The 25,111-nt window shown below is 38.4% G+C and overlaps 1 protein-coding gene across 2 annotated transcripts in view; it reads right to left on the bottom strand.

The window, feature by feature from the left end:
• Positions 1-25,111, bottom strand: part of brf1a (BRF1 RNA polymerase III transcription initiation factor subunit a) — a 119,438-nt gene that overhangs the window by 14,748 nt on the left and 79,579 nt on the right. For both annotated transcript variants that reach the window (XM_047392913.1, XM_047392912.1), the window contains 6 exons: positions 24,738-24,830; positions 22,429-22,722; positions 7,315-7,376; positions 6,225-6,306; positions 6,031-6,086; positions 4,196-4,467 (listed from right to left, as the gene is read on the bottom strand). In XM_047392913.1, the coding sequence (XP_047248869.1) occupies positions 4,196-4,467; positions 6,031-6,086; positions 6,225-6,306; positions 7,315-7,376; positions 22,429-22,722; positions 24,738-24,830 (859 nt within the window). The remainder of the gene's footprint in view (positions 1-4,195; positions 4,468-6,030; positions 6,087-6,224; positions 6,307-7,314; positions 7,377-22,428; positions 22,723-24,737; positions 24,831-25,111) is intronic.

Genomic DNA, 25,111 nt, shown 5'->3' with positions numbered 1-25,111 from the left:
TTCCACCACATCCCAAAGTTGCTCTATTGGATTGAGATCTGGTGACTGTGGAGGCCATTTGAGTACAGTGAACTCATTGTCATGTTCAAGAAACCAGTTTGAGATGTTTCGTGCTTTATGACATGGTGCGATATTCCAGCTGGAAGTAACCATCAGACCAGGCACGTTTTTCCAGTCTTCTAAGTGAGCCTGTGCGAATTATAGCCTCTATCTATCTATCTATCTATCTATCTATCTATCTATCTATCTATCTATCTATCTATCTATCTATCTATCTATCTATCTATCTATCTATCTATCTATCTATCTATCTATCTATCTATCTATCTATCTATCTATCTATCTATCTATCTATCTATCTATCTATCTATCTATCTATTTATACACACACACAGTACAGACCAAAAGTTTGGACACACCTTCCCATTCAAAGATTTTTCTTTATCGTCATGACTGAATATTGTAGCTTCACACTGAAGGCATCAAAACTATGAATTAACACACGTGGAATTATATACTGAACAAAAAAGTGTGAAACAACTAAAAATATCTCTTATATTCTAGGTTCTTCAAAGTAGCCACCTTTTGCTTTGATTACTGCTACGCACGCTCTTGGCATTCTGTTGATGAGCTTCAAGAGGTAGTCACCTGAAATGGTTTTCCAACAGTCTTGAAGGAGTTCCCAGAGATGCTTAGCACTTGTTGGCCCTTTTGCCTTCACTCTGCGGTCCAGCTCACCCCAAACCATCTCGATTGGGTTCAGGTCCGGTGACTGTGGAGGCCAGGTCATCTGGCGCAGCACCCCATCACTCTCCTTCTTGGTCAAATAGCCCTTACACAGCCTGGAGGTGTGTTTGGGGTCACTGTCCTGTTGAAAAATAAATGATGGTCCAACTAAACGCAAACCGGATGGAATAGCATGCTGCTGCAAGATGCTGTGGTAGCCATGCTGGTTCAGTATGCCTTCAATTTTGAATAAATCCCCAACAGTGTCACAAGCAAAGCACCCCCACACCATCACACCTCCTCCTCCATGATTCATGGTGGGAACCAGGCATGTACAGGTCCTTCTCAAAATATTAGCATATTGTGATAAAGTTCATTATTTTCCATAATGTCATGATGAAAATTTAACATTCATATATTTTATATTCATTGCACACTAACTGAAATATTTCAGGTCTTTTATTGTCTTAATACGGATGATTTTGGCATACAGCTCATGAAAACCCAAAATTCCTATCTCACAAAATTAGCATATCCTTAAAAGGGTCTCTAAACGAGCTATGAACCTAATCATCTGAATCAACGAGTTAACTCTAAACACCTGCAAAAGATTCCTGAGGACTTTAAAACTCCCAGCCTGGTTCATCACTCAACACCCCAATCATGGGTAAGACTGCCGACCTGACTGCTGTCCAGAAGGCCACTATTGACACCCTCAAGCAAGAGGGTAAGACACAGAAAGAAATTTCTGAACGAATAGGCTGTTCCCAGAGTGCTGTATCAAGGCACCTCAGTGGGAAGTCTGTGGGAAGGAAAAAGTGTGGCAGAAAACGCTGCACAACGAGAAGAGGTGACCGGACCCTGAGGAAGATTGTGGAGAAGGGCCGATTTCAGACCTTGGGGGACCTGCAGAAGCAGTGGACTGAGTCTGGAGTAGAAACATCCAGATCCACCGTGCACAGGCGTGTGCAGGAAATGGGCTACAGGTGCCGCATTCCCCAGGTCAAGCCACTTTTGAACCAGAAACAGCGGCAGAAGCGCCTGACCTGGGCTACAGAGAAGCAGCACTGGACTGTTGCTCAGTGGTCCAAAGTACTTTTTTCGGATGAAAGCAAATTCTTCATGTCATTCGGAAATCAAGGTGCCAGAGTCTAGAGGAAGACTGGGGAGAAGGAAATGCCAAAATGCCAGAAGTCCAGTGTCAAGTACCCACAGTCAGTGATGGTCTGGGGTGCCGTGTCAGCTGCTGGTGTTGGTCCACTGTGTTTTATCAAGGGCAGGGTCAATGCAGCTAGCTATCAGGAGATTTTGGAGCACTTCATGCTTCCATCTGCTGAAAAGCTTTATGGAGATGAAGATTTCATTTTTCAGCACGACCTGGCACCTGCTCACAGTGCCAAAACCACTGGTAAATGGTTTACTGACCATGGTATCAGTGTGCTCAATTGGCCTGCCAACTCTCCTGACCTGAACCCCATAGAGAATCTGTGGGATATTGTGAAGAGAACGTTGAGAGACTCAAGACCCAACACTCTGGATGAGCTAAAGGCCGCTATCGAAGCATCCTGGGCCTCCATAAGACCTCAGCAGTGCCACAGGCTGATTGCTTCCATGCCACGCCGCATTGAAGCAGTCATTTCTGAAAAAGGATTCCCGACCAAGTATTGAGTGCATAACTGTACATGATTATTTGAAGGTTGACGTTTTTTGTATTAAAAACACTTTTTTTTTATTGGTCGGATGAAATATGCTAATTTTATGAGATAGGAATTTTGGGTTTTCATGAGCTGTATGAATAGACCTGAAATATTTCAGTTAGTGTGCAATGAATCTAAAATATATGAATGTTAAATTTTTATCATGACTTTATGGAAAATAATGAACTTTATCACAATATGCTAATATTTTGAGAAGGACCTGTACAAATTCTGACAGTTTGTTCAGTACAACTATCAGCTGTGTACTGTATCCACCTCCTGCACAACACAACTGATGGTCCCAACCCCATTTATAAGGCTTGAAATCCCACTTATTAAACCTGACAGGGCACACCTGTGAAGTGAAAACTATTTCAGGTGACTACCTCTTGAAGCTCATCAACAGAATGCCAAGAGTGTGCGTAGCACTAATCAAAGCAAAAGGTGGCTACTTTAAAGAACCTAGAATATAAGACATATTTTCAGTTGTTTCACACTTTCTTGTTCAGTATATAATTCCACATGTGTTCATTCATAGTTTTGATGCCTTCAGTGTGAATCTACAATTTTTATAGTCATGAAAATAAAGAAAAGTCTTTGAATGAGAAGGTGTGTCCAAAGTTTTAGTCTGTACTGTATATATATATATATATATATATATATATATATGGAATGAAAATAAATCCTGCAAATAGAATTAGACTTCCTGGTTATCATACGATGACAACCTCATAATTGTCCATAACCCATCTTTACCCTGCAGTTATATACAGTACAGAAATTACCTACAGAGATGCACCAGCACAAAGAATTATATCCAATCTATTAATTAGCCTCCTGCCCTGTCCAACCTATTGTACTGTATCCACACATTCACTTTCTCTCTTCCTCCTTTCTCACACCCCTCCCCTCTGTCACCGCCTTTACCCATCCACTCAAGCATGACTTTATGTTAGGCTTGCTGGGCTTAGTAGCTCATTCCTAATCAGCTTACTGCCAATGACACTCAGAATGACATGAAAAGACACAGGGAAGCAACCAATGGCTGAAAACTGGCAAGAGCTTGGGTGGGCTGGGGGTGGGGGTTATGAATACATCACAAAAGGAAGAGCGAATAAAATGTATGGTTTTAGGACTGAAGAATAACATGGGAGCAAACATAACCAGGGACAAAAGGAAAAACATTTAAGTGCTAATGATAGATGGTGACCCCATGAAGCCACGAACAACTCAATGTCAGCATTGTTCATTGCTGGCTTGGCTGTATATTTTTTATTTATTCAGTGGATAAAACTGGGATCTTATCCAAATGGCCCATTTTTTGCCCTTGAAATTTCTGTGATGGCTGTCCTATTAATTACAGAGATGTGTGCTAGCCAAGAAATGCCTGATCTTTGAAGGATGTTTGGATGGCAGGAGCTACAGAGAATGAGCTGCTGTCAGGCAGCTAGCCAAGATAGATATTTACAGTCAAAGAAATGCAGTCATGTTACAGGCCTTCATTAGAAACAGTCTTTGGATTGGGTGTGTTCAAGAATACAGATCTAAATTCATTCAAATATTTAGGCACACTGGTAAATGCTTCCTGGGTTGATTAACCATAAAGCCTCCGGTATATGAAAGCTAAAATAGGAATGTTCCAATTGTCAAAGATAAAATAAGGTTTGAAGGATATGTGTCTGAAATGTGTCTTGGGAACTATATATATATATATATATATATACATATATATATATATGACATCTTAATAGATGTTCCTATTGACAACCTACCGTTTTCCAAGAGTGCTCAGTGGCATGCTGAGGCTCAACTGGTTTCGAGTAGGAGCAGGTCTGCGGTTGCAGCCAGTTGTCCTAGTGGCTGACTGCTCCTCCTTTGGTGACTCCACCACAGAAGCAGGACTGAGGCCAGGCTTTATGTTGAGTTCCTTTAACACGTCATAGTTGATCTTGGTGGATATCTTTTTCTGTTCCAACATCTTCTCAATGGCCTCATCTGCAGAGTTGGCTCTAATGGTAGGGTGCTTTTTTGAGGGGCGTCTTGGCTGTTTAAAACAAAAATGATGGATAAACATAGTGTAAAACCATTCCTGTTTGTGGGGTCGTCACATTGTTGCCCCTTTACTGCACCTGTTAATTTGATTAACAGCAAAACAGCTGACAAGGATTAACAATCCCCTCCACTACTGACCAGATCAATATTCCAGAAGTTTAACTGACTTGATATTATACTCAGAATAAAAAGTGTAACCTTAATTTTTTTAGCAGTGTATTTTACTGAGACTTGGGATAGACCAACACTTAAATGTAAATTACGAACAAGCTTCTAAAAAATGTTGGTTCTGTTCTGGGTTGTGAAGAGACGGATTCTTCATAAAATGAAGAACATTACAGACAACTCTGAGCATCCTTTTAATCAAACTGTCTTAAAACAACAGACTTCTGTCTTCAGTCATAGGCTTCTTCAGATCTGCTGTAAGGCGGACTACGACAGGAGATCCTTTCTGCCAACAGACATCAGCATCTACAAAAAATCTTTGAAGAGATTGTATGGGTTAAAATTACCCTTTGGAATTAATAAAATAATTTTTTAACTGAATTTGAATTTAATTGAATAGAAATTCCCATTCCAGGGGAGGCAGAGGCTAAAAGCATAAAAAGGGTTAAACAGCATCTTTGCTATACTGTTCAGCTTTCCTTTCATCTGATCTCTAATGCACCATTTCCAAGGGCTCTACTTGAGATGGCTCCACTTCACTTAGCCAGTTTTTGCAGGCGTTTCCATTTCTGTTTTTTTTGTTGTATTTAATAACATCCTAAATCAGCTGATCACACACGTATGCCTGGCTCACACGGCAGGATTTTTATGCCGATTCTTTTGCCCCGATCTTCCTCTTCCGACATGCCCTGATAATCATGAAGGTTCTTGCGATAATCTTATGAGATATTCCTGCTGTGTGTGGTCTGTTAAGAGTGATCTAGTCTGCTCAGAAGGACGTCGGGACTGCTCCGACCACGAATCTAAGATATTCAACATGTTGGATTGTCTTGGCCCAATATCCTACCATGTGGGGTGTTCTCCGAGGACAAATGAGTTGAGTGTGACTTTCAGCCAATCAGAAAGCGAGGTGACAGAAACATGGAAGGAAACTACTCTGATCACAGGGATCACAAGGTGGATCATTTCATACATGAAAAAGACATATACAAGACATTCTTGCATATACAATAATACAAACATTATTTGTTTTGTTTATTTATGTTGTTATTTTCTATTTATTATTTTTTGTACTATTTTACACAGATTATTTTAATCTGTTTATGTCACCCATAGCGCACGATACTGGCAGCTGGAGTCAATTACTCCAGCTGCCCGTGAGTCCATGTAAACGCAACGGGTTCCGTGCCGAGGAGAGATGTGCAGAGTGTGAATCTTCATAGAAAAGGGTCAGAGGCGTTGCATTCTTGAAGTCTAAATGAACCACAGACATTTTGAAAAAAATAAAAAAACATTTCTGTTTAATGGCTTTGCCATCTCTGTAGTACTTGGGTATGGTGCATTCACCAATCAGGAAAAGGTCAAATTTATTCAGGCTGATTGCCTTTACCTTTTTTTCTTTATAGATCCCAAGCTCTTTTTCTTTTCGCATCTTTACTTCCTTTTCTGCAAACAAGAACCAGGATGAGTATAAAAACCTTTAAACTGAACAATGTAAATCACTAACAAGGTATGAAATCAGCCAATGCACAGAATTGAAAAACCCCAAGCTGACAAATTATGCAGCCTCCAAAAAGTATCTACCTTTTTGCGCTTTTAGGTAGTCTGAGTTTTCTGCCATCCAGAGCGCAGTCTTGATTTGGACTTCTTCGTCATTCAGAAGATACTATAGAAAGGCAAAATAAGAAAAGTACAGTAAAACTTAGCAAAAAGTCAGCAGTTATGGCAATAAACCTCAGGAAATGTTCTTCTCATCTGACTCAGATACGTTTGTATGAAGAGATGTTCAAGAGTGACTCAATCACTGCAGGGTATCCAGCTTTTGTGGCTGCAAAACAAGCTGAAATCATCACCCCTCCACAACCATTTTAGTTTCTTGCTAACTAGGCATTGGGCTAAAACACAACCAAATGCCCAAAAGGACCTCACAGTCAAACATTTCTATTTTTCTTGAGCTGCCCATACTTGCTGATGACCAGTTCAGTGTATTTAAACTGGAATACCTGTTTGCCTTCCTGTATGGGTGTATATTTGAGTGCAAAATTGTTCATAGAACAGGTTCCAAGTGTAACTCAAGATACCATATATATACTGGAAGGTTGTAGTACACGAACAGATGGGAATACAGTGAAAAATCTGTAAGAAGGACTCTAGCAGCTGAAAACAGGTATCATTTTCATGCCATGCACCTATTTATTTGTAGATTTCACAGCTACAACTACAGAATTAGTGACACGATTGAACGGAAGACTGAAAGATTCTAAATTCCAAAATGATGTATACACTCGAAAGGAGACATTTAAAACCTGAAGAGTGGTTCCACACTCAAAAAGTCTTCATAAATATTGTGCTACATCTTAATTTCTTTATATCACACTTTTCCAAAAAAAAAATGCATTTAGCAGTCCAATTTTAGAAGTGATTTACATTCAATATAGCCTTCATGAATAAAACTGCAGGACTTCACATGACTAAACTGTGGGAAATAAAAGGTCTCTAACAATGTTCCACAACACTTAGAAACTAACCCTGGAACAGTAATGCTCTCCATTTTATCCTTTTAACAATCATTTTAAAATGTTCTCTTCTGCGTTTAAAGAACTGCAAGTTTGCTTCCATTTCAGATGGAATAAATTGGCTATGGTGTAGGGATTATTAAGAAGGAGGTACGTACCAAATCGATCTCACTGTCATCTATGCCACTCAGGTCCAGATCCCCGTTGTCAGCACTGCCGTCTGTCATGGAAACATAAACCAGAACGACAGGTTTTCACTGACGTGCTCCCATTCTAGAGTTTACCCATACAGAAAAATAACCAAAATACATGTTTCTAGCCTTGATCTTTCTCTGGATTGTAAAAACATAATTTCTATTGGGGTTTTTCTCCAAATGAAACGCTTAACTCCAAATGAGGCTTAACTTGTATTTTTTTACTTATTTATCCAAAAGATACATACCAAGCTTAAATTTCTAGAGTTCTCTAAAACTTTTGGAGCATTTTTAGAGTATTCATACAAAGGCTCATCATGAATGTATGTCAGATACCTATGTGGTTTTTCTACAGGCTTTGAACATGGAACCTGCAAAAACCACTGAGTGGATGGATGGATGGAAGGAATTGTTAACTTGTAATGTAATACAAGTCACTGCTTCAAAACCTCAAATTAGATCCATGTAATTTCTTGAAAGTAAAACATGCCTTTTGAGATTTGTTCACATTTTGAACTGTAGAATGAGCATGAGAACTTGCATAAAGTTAGCAGGTTTTTCGTTCTGTGAATGTGACTGACCTGAAAAAATCCCCAGGTAAAAATCCCAATATTGCAGAGAAAGATAAGAGATGAAAAAGGGGGAGACAGTCAGATACATTGTGACATCAGCGAAAGGTGTGTAGTTTTCTTAGTTTGCCTGCCTGTTAAATGGCATCTGTCATTTTCGGTCAGGCTTGCTGTATCAAACAAGATCATCTCCTTCGGACAGAAGACACACATCATCTCCAATCAGAGCCGAGTGCCGTGACGAGCCACTACAGCCATCCCCTCTGAGAGAGACTGACTGCTGCAGCCCCTGCAGATGCAAATCATGAAGTTCTGCTGCTGCTAAAGTTCACCATATAACACAGGAGAATACTACTAGCCTGAAAGAAACATCACATTGGTTTTCCTCTTGGATTTCTGTTCAGTATCAGTGACACCTGCCTCCTCAAACTGTCAAAGCCTGTCTGTCTGTCACCCAATCATGTTAACCCCCCCGAGAGATTGTCCCCATTCAGCCATATGTCTGTCAACCTCAACTGTACTACCTTAGGGCCTGTAACAGAAGCCAGGCTGTGCAGCTGTCCTGGCAGCAGAGAAGGCACAAATACAGTGAAGAATCTGTAAGAAGGACTCTATGCATCAATTTTTAATACATCACTGTTAAAAGATCCAATACCTTTATTTATTTTAATGATTAATTCTTGATTAAGAAGGTGCAACATTAGCTGATGACTAAAAGTAGACAGTTTTCTGCCCTGAAAACCCAATTTTCAACCCCAACTAGCTGAAAAATGTTTGTAATCTTTTTTCAGTCAGTGGACACATCATACCGCAGACTTTCAGTGTGTGGACACTGTTGCTAAGAAGAGAGGGCTGTGTTTTTGACATAAACGTAGAAAATAGCTGTTGACTGAAACCAGACAGTTTTCACCTTAAAATAAAGCTGGTCGGATTTTTTTTTATTGTAAATTATTGAAAATTTGATGTTTTTCCGATAAGCGAATACAAAATACTAAGTGCTACAAGGTCACTATTTGACAACAGAAAATAGCAAGGTCTGAGTTCTACAGTCAGGTCACTGGTTGGAGGGACCTAAACAACCTATCACCATCTGGACTAATCATAAGAACTTGCCCATCTCAAGTCTGCCAGAACATTAAACTCCAGACAGTCCCATTGGGTCTCTTTTCTTCACCCATTCCTTGAATGAACTTATCACTTGAACCATTACTTACTACCCAGGATCTCGCATCATAAAGCCTGAGGGACTCATAAAACCCGACGGACTACTAAATAAATGTACCATCAAATGAACTATTAAATAATTTAACTGTACCATTTATTGAATATATTATTAAATAATTAAATATACCATTAAATTATGAAATAATTATGTATTTTTAGGGGGTCGCCAGTCTCTGTAAATGTTTTGGGGATCACAGGCTAATGGACAGTGTGAGTAGATGAATGAAGAAATGGAAAACTCCTTACAATGTGTTTGTTTATCCAACCCCACATCCTGGAGAATTCACACCTTGGACTGAGTATGTACACAATTCCTACACATCAGCTGCTGATTTAGTTTAGTATATTTAGTATAGGGCTGCACGCTGGTGCAGTTGGTAGCACTGTTGCCTTGCAGCAAGATGGTCTGGGGTTCAACTCCCAGCCAGGGGTCTTTCTGCATAGAATTTTTGTATGTTGTCCCTGTGCATGTGTGGGTTCTCTTCAGGAAATCCTGCTTCCTCCCACAGTCCACAAATATGACTGTTAGGTTATATTTGTGGACTGTGGACTACATTGCCCTTAGGTGTGTGAATGAGTGTGTGCGTGGTTGTTTGTCCTGTGTGTGTCTGTGTTGCCCTGCGATGGACTGGCGACCGGTCCAGGGTGTCCTCCCGTCCATAGATTACTGGAGATGGGCACCAGCTTCCCCGTGACCCACTATGGAAGAAGTGGTAGAAAATGACTTACTATTTAGTACAATACTTAGTGCAATATAAAATGAAGGAGTGGACAGGAAAATATTTAATTAATGACTTCATTACTGACCATAATCTTGATGTTGTGTTTTTAACAGAAACATGGTTACATGAATTTAATGAAGCTCCCATTCTGATAGAGTCGATACCTCCGAACTACAATTTTCTTTGCGAGAGTAGACAGCAAAGAAAAGGTGGAGGGGTGGCCACTTTGTTTAACGATTCACTAAAGTGTGCTTCTGGGCAAATTTGACTCTTTTTAATATATGGCTCTCAAGGTAAAGAGCCCAGTCCAAACCACATTCTTGAATATTTACAGGCCTCCTAAGTCCAAAACGAACTTTTTCAGTGATTTTAATGAGCTTTTATCTGTGATATGTGTTGATTATGACTGTTTAATTATTGTGGGAGACTTCAACATTCATATGGACAATCCTGAAGACAGAAGTGCAATAGATTTATGCGACGCTCTTAGAAATTTTGGTTTTACTCAACATGTTAAACAGCAAACGCACAGGCAGCTGCCTGTAATCAGACTTTGGATCAAACGGGAGGACAAGCCCTTCGAATTTGTGGAACACAAATAGCCAATATCCAGCTTAAAACTACCTTCACTGTGGTCAAAGTCTGCGGTTTTGCTCTTTAAAGTCCTTGTCCTCGTCATTGCCATGGATTATACAAAAACTTCCTGAAAATGCCTAAAATTGTAACTTCTTCAGGCAAAATCTGGTGCTTTACCAGTCCAGACAGCAGCGTCTCCCCTCTCCTGGTTCTGCTGCCACACCCCCCTCACATCAGAACCCGAACCTTCCTTTATAAGTTCTGGCTGGGTTGTGTTCCAGATAATTATCCCAGAGGATCCTTTTATACTTAAAAAAATATACAAGACATTCTTGCATATACAATACAAATGGCATCAGTATTTAGTTTGTGTTTTAATTTTCCATTTATTTTTCTATCATTTTAACCAGATTAGTATGACAATGTCACACAGTAACGCAGCACAGCGCACTGACGGCTGGAGGCTTCAGCCGTCAGTAGGCCAGTGGAAACACAATACTTACTATACAGAAACCCAGTGGAGCAGAGCTGCGCCGGCTAAAACGAGCCAGGGGAAAAGGGGCATAAGATGTACTCTGTTTTCTTGACAATATCACTACTCAGAGTCCTTCCACTACTATTATATGAACAGTGACTTAACATCACCACTGAAATTAGCATGGCCCCCGAACTATTTCATCCTGGAGCAACTAATCAAAGACTCAAAAATTGACAACGTGACTCGAGGCGGTAGCACAGAAAGGTACCAGATGTGCACCTAACAGCCATAGACTCTGTCCTTTGCAGAGATGGGGACTGGTCAAAATAATAATTGACCAAACTGTGACCAAGAAACAGTTATATCACTGGGCCATAGAGGAACACAGTGACAGACTAGACATGATGGTGTCTGGGCCGAGTTAGAAATTGTGTAAAACAAATTGCATAATTGGCTGTAGCTTCATCATTATTTATGACCAGCCTAAGTTGTGGAAATTCTCAGAACTGAATGAAGGTGTATATGTGAAGTGAGACAACCATTGTCATTTTCAACATTTTCATTGTTTTGATCAAGTCAAAGATAAAATCATTAGTGCTGATTGTAGACAAGGGCATTTAGTCTGAGGTAAACAATAAAACTGGATAGAAAAAAGTCCCTCATCTGCTGCACTTTGCTATGGAGGTTAAAGGTTAATAAAGAATATAGCATTAACTAAACGAAACATGGGATTGCAATGGATTTGGCATTTAAATCTGATCAGAACTGGAAGAATCTGGATATATAAAAGATGTAATTCCTTTTATACATGACTAAAATGTGTTTTCCTCAATTACTAATTTTTAAAATTTTAAACGTATTTAAATTTTAACAGTATAATTTTCTACAGTTACAGGATTTTTGCAAATGACAATTGACAGAAATGTCTGAAGTGTTGATGTTTATTGTTGCAATGATGCGGTGCTAAGGTGGGGTTAAGATAGACTGCTAATCACAGTACATCAGTATGATTACCACACCTGCCAGTGGTTGTCAAAAAGACTGCTGCTCGTGGTTCAGATAAACATCACACCCAAACCGATCGATCAGAAGAGCATCACAAAAAAACAAAATGGAAGCCGAGTAAGAGATTAGTCTATTGATCAGGGACAAGCATGCTGGCGATGCCTGATAGAAGTGAAGTCTCCTTCCCACATAGGGGGAAGACCATAAAATGGTGCGACAGTGAAGACCAAACTGCCATCTTCTTATCTGGAAAGTGAGGACAGGTTGAAAAGCTCAAACTCAATCTCAGTTTACTAAAAACTGTTCTAGAATGAAATTACTTGATCAAGGGAACCCTCACACTGATGGAGCTACAGCAAATTATGCATTTTATTTAACCAGATCACATGGTGCAAGATGAATGTGTAATTTTTACGATTACTTTCATTACGTTTCCTTTTAGCATGGAAAACAATGCTTTTTATTTTAATTTAAAATAAACCTTAGTCCGTGAGAAATAAGTACAAGCTGTTGCTCAAGACAAAGGTAAAAAAGATCTTAGTTGGGGGCAATCCTCCAATCAACAATATTGTTTCTACTAGAGGAGGTATTGTTTCTTATTGTAATCTTTAAAATGCAATAGTTGTAAGTTGGTAAAAGGTCTACCTATGAGGATACATAATCACACAGACACTGACAAATGGGTCATATTAAACATTTGTATTCCCTTCTCCATGTTCAGTTTCAGTGCATAGATCCTGGGTTGTAAGATTCTGTTTCAAATAAGTGTTTTTTTAGTATTTATATATATATATTCTTACATATATATATATATATATGTAAGAATTTTCTTTTATGGTGATTTAATCATTCCATTTACTGATTACCGTTAACATCACTCATCTTTCATGGTCTAAGGTCAGAACCAAACTACAGGAGGGATCAGAGCATGAACAGAACAGTTGAAACAGATGAGGGGCCAGGAGAAGACTAGAATCTGTATGGTATCTGTGTCCTCGCAAGAACAGATAAAGATCCATTTTAAATGGAACTATTTTTTTTGGTAACCACTACACTTAAATTTATTGTCGTACGTTGTAATTAAAGCTTTCCTGTTGTTACACCCTGCTTCTACAAGGTGCTGAAGCAGACACCGTCCAATGGCTCCGATGACTTTGCTGTTGTAAAACAATTTCAACATCAGTAATAACAGTTAGAAAACAAAGCCTTGGGTGGCTTTGACTTTTACCAAAGCTACAGAACCAGGGTCAATTGTGATGTGTTAGGTAGAAAGACTAAAAGCTAACCGGTGCTTTTACAGAACCAGTTAATAATGCTGGTTAAGAACTGGAACCTATGGAAAAGTCCTATGCATTTCTCTTCTGCAATTGGATTGAATGTCGAGTAAAATCTTGAAACTTTAAATAGAAATTGGTCTATACACACTTTTGTCTGCATTGAAAATGTTACAAATTAGTGCTGGGCGGTATGACTAAAGATTCTGCCATTTTCATTGTATTTCTTTTATTTATTTACTTTTATTTTTTCCATGACTGGGCTTTTATATACGTTTGTGGCATATTTTACTGTCAGGAGTACAAGATTTTAAATAAAGACTGTAATCGAAGAATCAATTACTTTATCCCACAAAATTACACAATATAATAATGAGCCAGTATGAAGCTGCAGAAAAGAGTTGCAGAATGCAAACTACTTTTATTGTGCAAACTGCTGTTTCCAATTAACTTCAGCGTTGTTGGTATCATGTTGGGATAAGCAGTTTGGCCAAAGTTTTTTCACCCTTGTAAGACATATATCGAATCCAAAGTTTTAATCATTGCTCTGAACCTGTCTCTCTCGACTGTCTGTAGAGGGACCATGTCCTTGCATAGGTGGACTGTTACTGCGTTTGTAATGTTGCTCCACTGCTTGCTTTTCTGGTTCAAATGTTTCACTGCAACTACTGGTTGATGGCTATGGGAAGAAACTTGTGCCATCAGAAACTGAAATTGAATTGCTCAGAATGAATCTGTTTTTGCGTAATTTTGAAATTGAATGCATTGGTTTGAAAATGAATTTCATTAAATTGAAACTAAATTTAATGGTTTGAAGCTGAATTTGTTTGCTTTGAAAATGAATTCAATGGTTTGAAACTGAATATTTCGTGGTATTAAAAATTGTGCAAACCTGAAATATCTGATTGGTTTATCAAGATATTGCTTAATTGCACAAGTGTTCTGACGTGTTCGGAGATGTCCACTGCCCCAGCAGCTGGCTCGCCTCACCAGCTGTCAGCTGACCGGGTGGTTGAGGTGCGCTAAACCCCGAGAGAGCAGCTGACTCCCTGCACATTGTTTTCAAAATCCTGCTGGGTTTCCCCAATGGGTGGAAGTTAAACAGATGTAATTCAGTCAGATGATATCTAATATTAATGTTTGGTTAATTTATTTTAATTATTAGAATTAGTAGTAGTAGTAGTATACTCTACAAATAAACTAATTTCAACTTTGGTCCTAAAGTTAATATGTTAGTGTTTAAGTTGTTGAAAGCTTTACAAATAAATTAAGCAAATGGTATCTTCCATCAATGTATTTTATCTAGAGTTCGATTTTCATATTTATGAACACAAAAATTAGTTGAACATTTTAAAAGGCTGAATAATGAACAATGTCGTAAAACAACAAAATATGGTTAATAAGCCATCAGCAATATATAAAAGGATAAATAAAAACCATGTAGTTATTTACAGTGGAGAACCTTCAGGCTCCATTTGTTCGGCTTCACAGCTCTGTGCTTCACGCTAACCCGGTTGCTAGGCAACAGAAGCTACGCTGAGGTAAGGGCAGGAAAAACGTAGATCGACGTAACACCGGCGGCACACTATGCTAATCTGGCATGTTTAGCTAATAGCTAAAGGTAGCATAACAGATGCTCCAATCATTTGTTTACATGACGCTTCTTATAGACGCTCATATGTCTTGGTGATTGACATCTGCTCAGCTCATTTATGCTGCACTGCTCCAGCTCAAAATGCCGTAAAGGAAGTTTAACCTGATGTGAAACGTAAATCGATGAATCTGTGGCTATCCTCAAGGTCCAAGGACCTGGATGTGTGACACAAAAAACTGAATTTTGAAACTGAACTTAAATTATAGAACTGAAAGTGAATGTAATCAAACTGAATTTTCAATACAAAGCAATTTTCGAAACAAACAAATTCAATTTAGTGAAATTTATTTTCAAACCAATGCATTAAATTTTAAATTACACAAATACAGATTCAGTCTGAGCAAATCAAATTCAGTTTCTGATGGTACAAGTTTCTTCTCATAGACTGCGTTGAACCCGACGACCGTAATAGCATACATTCTTTGCTTCCAAACACATATTTTCTGCTGAGGTGATGGAGTAAGTTGCTAGTGTTACCAGCAGCAACAGCGACTTGACAAACTTTGTAATATACAGCATTTCCACTCTTACTTTCTTTATCCGCTGTCTGTTTTCTGTTCTTTAATCTAATTTCCTTCCTCCTGTTCAGCTACTAATGAATACAGGCCAGTAGTGCCACAAAAACCATTAATAAAAAAAAAAGTTGCTAAAAGTGGCTCACCATTATTATTCTAAGTCAATGACAATGGCTCAATTCAACTCCACCTACAATTGAAAACTGACAAGAAGTGATTCTGGAAACGTTCAAAATGGAAAACTTACTTATCTGTTGAGGACTCAAAACAATCAGTTTTATACAAATTTGAAACAACTTAAAGCAGACTTAATATAATACCCCCTTAAGTGTCACCTTTACAGAGTTTATGTATAGAGTATCTTCATGTGGCTTAATTATATTTCTTTACTATAATTTAACGATGGTAGTTTACGACGGAGCAACATTCATTAATTGAACTCGCTCTGATGAAAACAGTGTGAATTGACCAATGCTAGCTCATGAGGGTATGAGCCAGAGCTCTCAGAAGACTTTGGCATCTGATTAATAAAAAAAAAAAGTCATCTGGAGGTGTTGGAGTTGCACCTGTTCTGGCTCCTCTAATATTAAACTTTCTCCTCTAATTGCAGACATTATGGCCATTACTCAGACATGCCAAATAATAGAAAAGAGGTTGGATGGCCAGAGAAATACAGATGAGTTTGTGGGAAGGAACCTATCTTTGATCCAATTTTATAACTTGAAGCTTTCCACAACACAAGAGATTATTGCATTAATGCTGCTGAACAAAATGTGTCAAAATTGAATTTTGAACCAAAAGAGAGGGGGGCAGAAATCAACTCAACACGTCCAACACTTTGAACACTGACTATATTTATAGGCTTTGCTGAATTTTCAAGTGGTAAAATGTTTTACTTTGTGGAAACTTTCACATAATTTATGTACAACTACACCATATTCTATTACATTTTTTGTTCTTTGCAACTGGCTTTAGGTGGTTTATATAACTTAGAGCTTTGAATTTGAACAGAATTACACTTAATAACCTTGAAAAGCATCACCTTTCTTTGGTATACTCAATCTTTTTAGTTTTGTTTTTCTTTGTATTCCTTTTGGTGTTCTTTTTGTACCATGTTCTGATTGTTCTTGGTTTTGCCTGAATGGCCTTTAATTTCTTTTTACGGCCGCCTGCTGGACTGTTGATGTAGTGCAGTTATCTTCACAACTTCCCCCTTCGTTATTAGGCCCCCTTTAAATAAATGTTCAGTGGCCTTTCAGTGCAGTGGAAACAGAAAGCAAACCCAAGTTACCTGGGATTCCTCTTACTCGAGTACATAACATCCCAGGGGATAATACCCCATAGATTCTTTATGGGGTATTGTCAAGATGAGAAACACCAGACCCTATAATACAGATGACGAAAGCTGCTAGCAACCTCGGTTCCGTTACACTACAGCATTGCCACAGGCTGATCGGCTTCATACCACATTGATGCAGTATTTCAAGAACAAGGAGGTCCAGCCAAGTATTGAGTGCATACACAACAGATTTATTTTTAAAATATCCTTTTTTAAAGATAAATTATAAAATATATATTATGGGTTTTCATTATTTGTAAGCCATAATCTTTAAAATTATAAGAAATGAAAGTTTGAAATATTTTACTCTATGAGTAATAAATCTATACACAAGTTTCAGTTTCTGAAATAAGTGACCAAAAAAATTTGGACTTTTTCTAGATATTTTTTTACTGTGCCCATATACTCCCAGAATGCTCTACTGTCTGCTCAACAACAAAGGCTGTGTGACATACATTTTGTCATCTGTTCCTGCTCACTTGAATCCAATAGGAGTCTCTGGGGATGTCCGCGTACAGCCGAGATCTTTATGACCTAATTTACTTTGCAAGCCAAAAGTAACAATACCCACATTCAAAGTGTGGCACTAAAACAACGGATAAAGTAACTCGCATGTGAGATCATATGCAGCAGAAAAACCACAATAAGGCTTGTTTTTTTTAAGAAATAGAGTGTGCAGTAATTAGCTGTTTTCCCCATTTGGGTGATTGGTCTCACAACCCAGTAAGCTAAGTGTGTTGACCATTTCCTGTCAAGTTGTGGTGGTGGCATCCTCTAAGAAAAATGTAACAGCCTTTGCCTTCACAACAAGATCACCCCTTAAAAACTTACGTGACATTTTATAAATGGAAAAACAGGAAATTGAGCCACAACCACTCATACATCAATACAAATTGTCGGGGACATTTCGTTGCTGTTTTGACAACACATCACTTAGAGTAAACCCCATCGACATAGTTAAAAGAGATTTGCTGTAACAGTTGAAAAGGCAAAGGACAGGGTAAGATAATCTGCTATCTAACTGTTTGTAACAGAACGACAAATAGGCGTGCAAAATGGTGAAAAAAAAAGATGGAAAATATATGGTTTTCAAAGTTTTCAAAATTAATCAACTAATGAATAATTCTATACACTGAGAATCCCTGGTTTGATCAAGCATATTCATGTATTAGAATGGCCTGGACCAGCGGTCGACAACCCGCGGCTCCAGAGCTGCATGCGGCTCTTTAGCCGCCTTTTTGTGGGTCCCTTGGCTTTGACAAAAGAAAAAATATAATAGATTAAAAATGATTTATCTAATATATATATATATATATATATATATATATATATATATATATATATATATATATATATATATCTTACTATTTTGATGCATAGTTATTTTGGAGTTAGAGGTGATACATTAATGCTGAATTTTAAAGAGGTTATAAACTGTCAATCAAAATATACATCACATCCACGTCTATTGTCCTTGCCTTTACCTGCAGGTGGCTTCTTGAGGTTTCCACCCCCACAGTAAACTATCCATGAATACATCCCAAAAAATATAAATCTCAGAAGAAAACAGAATTTAATTCTGCATGGACAGATTCCTTTGCCTTCACTGCCAACGACGCTGGCTTACTTGTGTGCTTGATATGTGGCAAGAAATGAGCAAACAGTAAAAAATGAAACGTTAAAAGACATTTCAAAAGAAGCACTTAGCATTTTCTGAAGAGTACCCAACTGAAAATGTGCAAGGAGAGTTATTTCAGGACTATTACGAAAAGTTAACAGAGAAAACATTCTGTCAAGAAGTGGATCTACTCTCCAAACTCAACTACAGCTGCTAGTTTTATTGCAGCCCAGGAGATCGTAAGGAGGGGGAAACTGTTCACAGATGGAGAATACATGAAGGAATTGTGTTTGAAATTGCCCTGACATAGGGAAGACTAGCAGAAGTCACATTAAAACAGGTATGAACACTACCATTTAATTGGCTATTACTTAAAAAAACTAAAAAAACAGAAGATGATGAGCTCATTGAAACGGACTTGTTTATTTTTAAATAGTTTCACTTTATTTTAAATACCTTAATAATAACAAACATAGCTAACTGAGTCTTCCTCAATCGGTAGTGACTTCCACACATAAAAGTGTTGTTTTCAGCTCTCAGCATCCATAGTCAGGGCTATTGAGTTAAAAACCTTTCATTTCAGTCACAACCATTTGCAGTTGAGAACTATAGGTTTTTCAAATTGATAATGAAACATCATCATGAATAATAAGATGCCTGGGATTGTAAGAATGTTTTAGTGGGACTTGGCCGTTTGCTTTTTGACCTTAGTATTCCATAGTTTTAGCATAAGAATTCTGTAATAAATTCTTCAAATGGGAAAAACATTGACACACTGTTAGCTTGTTTCCTTACTTTTCAAATGAAAGACAGAAACCTCTGCTGCTCTTTTTCTTCACACTTTGCATTTTGTTTTCATAAGGATAATATGACCCTGCTTCTCCCCGCTGGAAAGAGACTGTTGTGATAAACACATAGCAAGAGAAGCACAGGTTACATACATTTAGCGAACTAAAAAACTAAACACAAAGCCAACTCAACTTTTCCGCTGGGTGGAACAGAGCAGAAATAATTGCACCCTTTGTCACTGTGGGCCACAAACAGTTGCACAAATACAACCAGTGCAGGGATCCATCATATGTAACCTATAATTACCTCATTACAAGAGTAGGAGGCTCTGTGTACCTACCCTTCCTTATCTGGCTGTGCAAAGGCGTTGATGGATGTGATGTAATGATGCCATGGTACTGCATTTGTTCTGAGGAAACCTGTTTTTATGGCTCTGAGTGGGAGGTGAATGTGTTCTGATGGCTTGGGAGAGGGAGGGTAATCTAATGTGCGGAAAACATCTTAGGAACCTATAGTTCACCAGTTTGAATATGTGGCCATAAGTATTGACCTTAGCTCTTTTAAAAAAGTGTTTCCTGCTAAACCAATAGCTGTACTAAAGGGTGGTAGGATTCATTTCAGCATGTCATTTAATTCAGAATAAGATTTAAATCAGAAAAAGCAATGGAACCACAGCTAATGTCTAAGTTCTTGCAGAAGTATTGATACTGTTTTGCATTTTGCCAACCTTATAACCACACACTTTAATGTATTTCACTGAGCTTTTATGTGATAGACCAGTACAAAGAGTTCAGGAAGGGTGGCTTTCAACATTTTTTTTTGTTTGCTTTTTTACAAATTAAAATCTTAAAACTGTAGTCTACATTTGTTTTCTGCCCCATTTATGGTTATACCTATAAATAAGATTCAGCACAACCAATTGCCTACAGGGAACATCTACTGAGTTAACTTGTATAATTTAATCTCAGTATAAATCTAGTTGTTCTATGAAGGCCTCAGAGGTTTGTTAAAGAACATTACTGAGCAAACAGCATCATGAACACAGCATACAGCTCAGGGTTAAAAGCAGGTTTGGGTGAAAAAAATAACTATCCTAAGCTATAAAAAATCTCAAAGAGCACTGTTCACCCAATCATCAGAAAATGGGAAGTGCAACCGTACCAAAACATGGCCATCCATCTAAACTGAAAGGTTGGGTAGAGAGAGCTTTTATCAGGAAAATGTATACAAACCCATTCAGTAAATTAGAATATTACTAAAAAGTTATTTTAGTTACATAATTCAATACATTAAACATATAGATTAATTCAACACAGACGTATGTTTTCAAACCTTTATTTCAGTTAAAATTACCAATAACAAAACATTTTGACACCTGCTTAGAAGGTATTATTTCTAAAATGAACATTTAATCTAACGAGCCTCATCGAAATGCATATACAATTATACAGTCCTCGGTGTTGGTCAACCACAAAAGCCCAATAAAATGCATTGAACCTTGTGATTATAATGTGACAAAATGTCATGAAGTATAAATGTTGCAACTTAACAAGAGGAGAAAGGCATGGCACTAAACTTTAACAAGACATGGGGCATTATGGAAATACTGACAGTTTGCTGGCCTCCAGCAAAATTCCGAGGTTTCCTTGTAAAAAACCATCACTGACTCAGCAAGCCTTTTGAAAAGATATGCAATGAAGACCCAAGCAGAAAAAAGCATAGAATGCCAACTAAATCCATTAGATAGATGCAGATAATTCTTTTTTCTGCCATTCTGCTTTGCAGGAAGGGGCATTGTGTTATCTGATCTCACAACATGCAGTAGGCCTTTTATTTTACCAACAGACATGTTCAATCTTGTAACTTGGTATTGTAGCAATCTCATTGTCTTCCGATCTGTTACACTGAAACACCCACAGTTACACCAATCACTTTAATCAACATTCACAACCATTCAAATCAGCAATGAACTTCAAACAACACGTCAGTGTAACTGCCAGATGAGCTGTGAGAGTGTCAAATCCTCACAGTTTTATTTAACAATGCGGGTGAGTCGTGTTAAATTCTTGGTGTTGCTCAGAATCAACTGTATGTGTGCACAAACAAGGAATTTGACTTCGGGTTTCCATTGCTTACATTGTATATCAACGTCAATCCAAACAACAACCACAATGTGTAAAAACACTTAAATAAGGACAAGGAGCTGTAAGTGTGTGTTTTTGTTTTTAATGTATATAAGAAGAGGGAAGGCCAATTCTAATGGAGCAGTGTGCTGATTTGTTTCCACCAGTGTAGCTGACTACTCTGGCTGTGAGGTGTTCATTGTGTTCAACAGAGAGACAGCTTGAGGAAAGAAATTGTCTCTGTGGTGGCTGGCTTTTCCTATGAATGTTCTGTAGCACCTATCTGAAGGTAAACGTCTACACAGCCTGTGACCAGGGTGTGTGGGGTCGACAGAGATGTTAGCTGCCTTTTTTCTGACCCTAGACCTGTACAAGTCCTGGATGGAGCGAAAGTCACCCCTGATGATTCTCTCTGCAGATCTAATTATTTGTTAAGGCTTGGACCTGTCCTGTTTTCTAGATGAGCCAAACCACACCAAGGTGGATCAGCATAAAACATCATGTCTACGTGTGAGGGCGACCTCAGGTCCTGACAAAGGGTGGTTCCTAGGAACTGATCCACAGTAGACAGAATGTTGTTGAGGATGGTAAGGGGAGGCAGTGTAAAGGGTGCTCTCCGGAAGTTCACAGTCTTTAGTGGGTTTAGCTGCAGGGGGTCAGGTCAGCAAGTTCTATTTTCACTTCTAAAGGGCAGGAGGGAGGATTGTAAACACCACTAAGAATGAAGGAGGAAGACCGCCTTGGTGAAAAAAAGGGTTTGCAATTTATAAAAAAATTCCTCAAGGTGAGGACTACATGTCTTCTGTAGCAGTTTGACATCAGTGCACCAGCCTTCGTTTATAATAAAAGCAGATCCCACCTCTTCTGTACGAATCTTGAAAGTTGAGAAGCAGCACATTTGTTACCCAGGGGGTGGACATTAACCATGTTGATTGAGGGCAAGGGTGTGCAGAGTTCCTGTAAGGCCTAATTTAAGTATCTTAAGGATCATTCCTTTGATACATAACCATGCAACATGACCAAGACAGAAGGATGGATGACTGCCAGGAATCCAGAAAATAGAATATAAATCTGAAATAAATGTCCAAGAAAAAGACAAAACTACTGAAAAACACTAATTGCCTTTGAAAAAGCTAACTTTGCTAATTTGGATAAAAAAAAAAAAAAACAAGCTTTCAATTCACTAACTTACCATTGTCCATGTTGTCTCCGACACAGTGGCTAATGGACTCTGTGAGGCCCAGAGTGGCTGACGTGGACATTCTTCCCAGTATAGAAGCCAGTGAGGGGCCTTTTCGCTTTGAGAAATTCTCCTGCTGGTTCTCCTCCTCTTCTGAACCTTCCTTCTCAAGTTTTATGAGAGCCTCCAGTGTGATTTCATCGAGTTCTTTACCAAAGTGCTTAGCCACGGCCTGAAGCTCGTCGCCCTCGTTCAATTCCTCTACCACCTTAGATGATGTGGAAGTAATGTCTTCATTTAGACACTCTGAGGAGAGAAAACATGATGAGGTGATATGAAGATGTAAATTAAATCAAATCTTAAGGTCTTGCCTTATTCTGTTCACTTCCCTGTGCTCATTATTAGTGGTAGTGTTGTCGTATGAGTTGATTTGTATCCTGAGTTTATTTTTGTGTTTTATTTTTGTTTAATATAATAAATTTGGAACTATTCTGTTAGATTTTCTTCCCCCTGGTTTGATAGTTTCTTCGTGTTTCTGTTCAGCTCCATTCAGGTTTATCAGTTTCCATCCTTCAGTTTGCCTGCTTTCACTCTGCCACAGCTGCTCCACATTTCCTCTGATCAGCTCATCCGGTTTATTTGTCTTCTTTGACTCCTGTCTCAGTATTTGTGCTCCTGGCTTCCCTCTGTTCTCTGCTTCTGTTTGAACCCTTAAACTCTGTTCCATTTCCTGTGCTTCATGTCCATTTTCTGCATGCAAGACCATTGTGTAAGTTATCATTAGTGTATTATTAAAGTACTCAGTTTCACAAACCATCATCAAACCAAAACATGACACATTGACATTTTAGCCTTGAAGTAAATTTGTGAAACTATAAATTTTAATCTTTGCTATAATTTTTTGCTATGGGTCCTTGTGTGTTTTTAACAAACCAATTAAATGAGAAGCAACCTCAAAACTTTAACAAAGGAAATACAAGGACTAAAGGAGCAAATGGGAGAGATGGAAGGCCATGATGGATAGGTACAGGACCTGCCGTTGGAGGTCATTAGAAGTAGGGACTACAGCCATGTAACAGGCAAAAGCTCTGCAAAAAAAATGCTACATTACAATGCTACAGAGGTTGTGCAAAAGTGCACTAAGTATAATGTCATAAAAAAGCCCTGAAGGAGAAAGGCATATGATTCCAGACCCCCTCATATCACAATTAGAATCCACTGGGACACCAGAGTCTGTACATACAGCAGTCTGGACCTGTGGAAACAAGTTATCAGTCTGGAGATGCTGGCAGCAAATGACAAAAAGAACACCACAGGGACACAACTAAGGGTTTAATCTTGACCCAACAACAGGGCCATAATGAAGAGAAATATTTGCTCTTCTTTTGGAGTCACAAATACTATTTGTACCCCTTTTCTATTAGATGTTCTATTGAGGTATATGGTGATGTTTTTTTTTGTGTTTATGTGGCCTGCTAAAGTCAGTTATATTCAGAATAAGCTCACAATATAATATCTCTGAATGTAAATGGCCTTGGTAACCCTAGGAAGGGAATATGGGTCAATGCAAAATTACTAAGGACAAAGCATGTGTAGCATTTCTCCATTTCTCCAAGAAGCACGTGCCTAGAAAAGAATATGGAAGATTTGAAAAGCTATTTTCATAGTTTATGTAAAAACAACAGATTTATATTTGTTTATGAAAATGCATTTCCTACTTTATTGTTTCTTTGTTTTTTTCCTGACAACCAAAAAAATATAGTAAATTCAAACAGTCAGTCAGTCAGTCATTTTCTACCACTTATTCCATAGTGGGTCACGGGGGAGCTGGTGCCTATCTCCAGCAGTCTATGGGCGAGAGGTGGGGTACACCCTGGAAAGGTCGCCAGTCCATCACAGGGCAAATTTAAACAATTACTCAAAAATATTGAGCAATACTTTTTCTTTAACTAAAATTAGATTTGATCTTTTTCACAGCTTTGTTAAGGGAAAGCAGCTTTGAAAATGTTGTTCCTCCAAAGGGTGGCTCGGCCTAAAAGGCTTAAAAAACAACTTTATAGAGGAACATGTTGACCATCTGAAACCTTTTATATGAAGGCTCTGACAGCAGTAACTTGTAGAAGCTGGCAGCTTCCTTGCACATGTGTTGTTCTTAAGCTATGTCCAACATAATTTGCTCTTGATCTGTTGTATAATAAAGGCTCAGAAGGTAAGCATGCTCCTAATGGCTGTGAAAGTAGCTTTATTGCCTTGCTTGACCAGGTCCATTAGTAAAAACTGCAAAACTTTGATCTCAATGATAGGGTCCTGATTTCACCCACCTTCCTTAGTGTAAGCAGCATAAACTCCCCTGAGCTTGGGTCTGCAGCTCCCCAGCTCTGCATCTATTTCATCCTGGTACCCCTGGATTTCATCTGTTTGAGGAAAAAGAAAAGAAGTAAATACATTTCAAAATGATCCAGGATCTAAACGGAAGACAAGCTACAAGTTAGATGAATATTTTGGATTCTGTGGCAGTGTTTTACCACCACTTTAAGTGTTTGTTGATTTTGCAACCACACATTTCAATGTATTTTAGGGGGATTTAAGTTAAACCAATACAGAGTTATGCACAATTATGAGGCGGAATGGAGATGGTACATGGATTTTAATTTTAGCTTTAAAATTAAAAGCATGTAAGTGTGACATGTCTTTA

Source organism: Girardinichthys multiradiatus, chromosome 19 (genome assembly GCF_021462225.1).
Source record: "Girardinichthys multiradiatus isolate DD_20200921_A chromosome 19, DD_fGirMul_XY1, whole genome shotgun sequence".
Classification (NCBI taxonomy): domain Eukaryota; kingdom Metazoa; phylum Chordata; class Actinopteri; order Cyprinodontiformes; family Goodeidae; genus Girardinichthys; species Girardinichthys multiradiatus.
The sequence above is the reverse complement of the archived record's forward strand: the minus strand, read 5'-3'. Positions and strand labels throughout refer to the sequence as shown.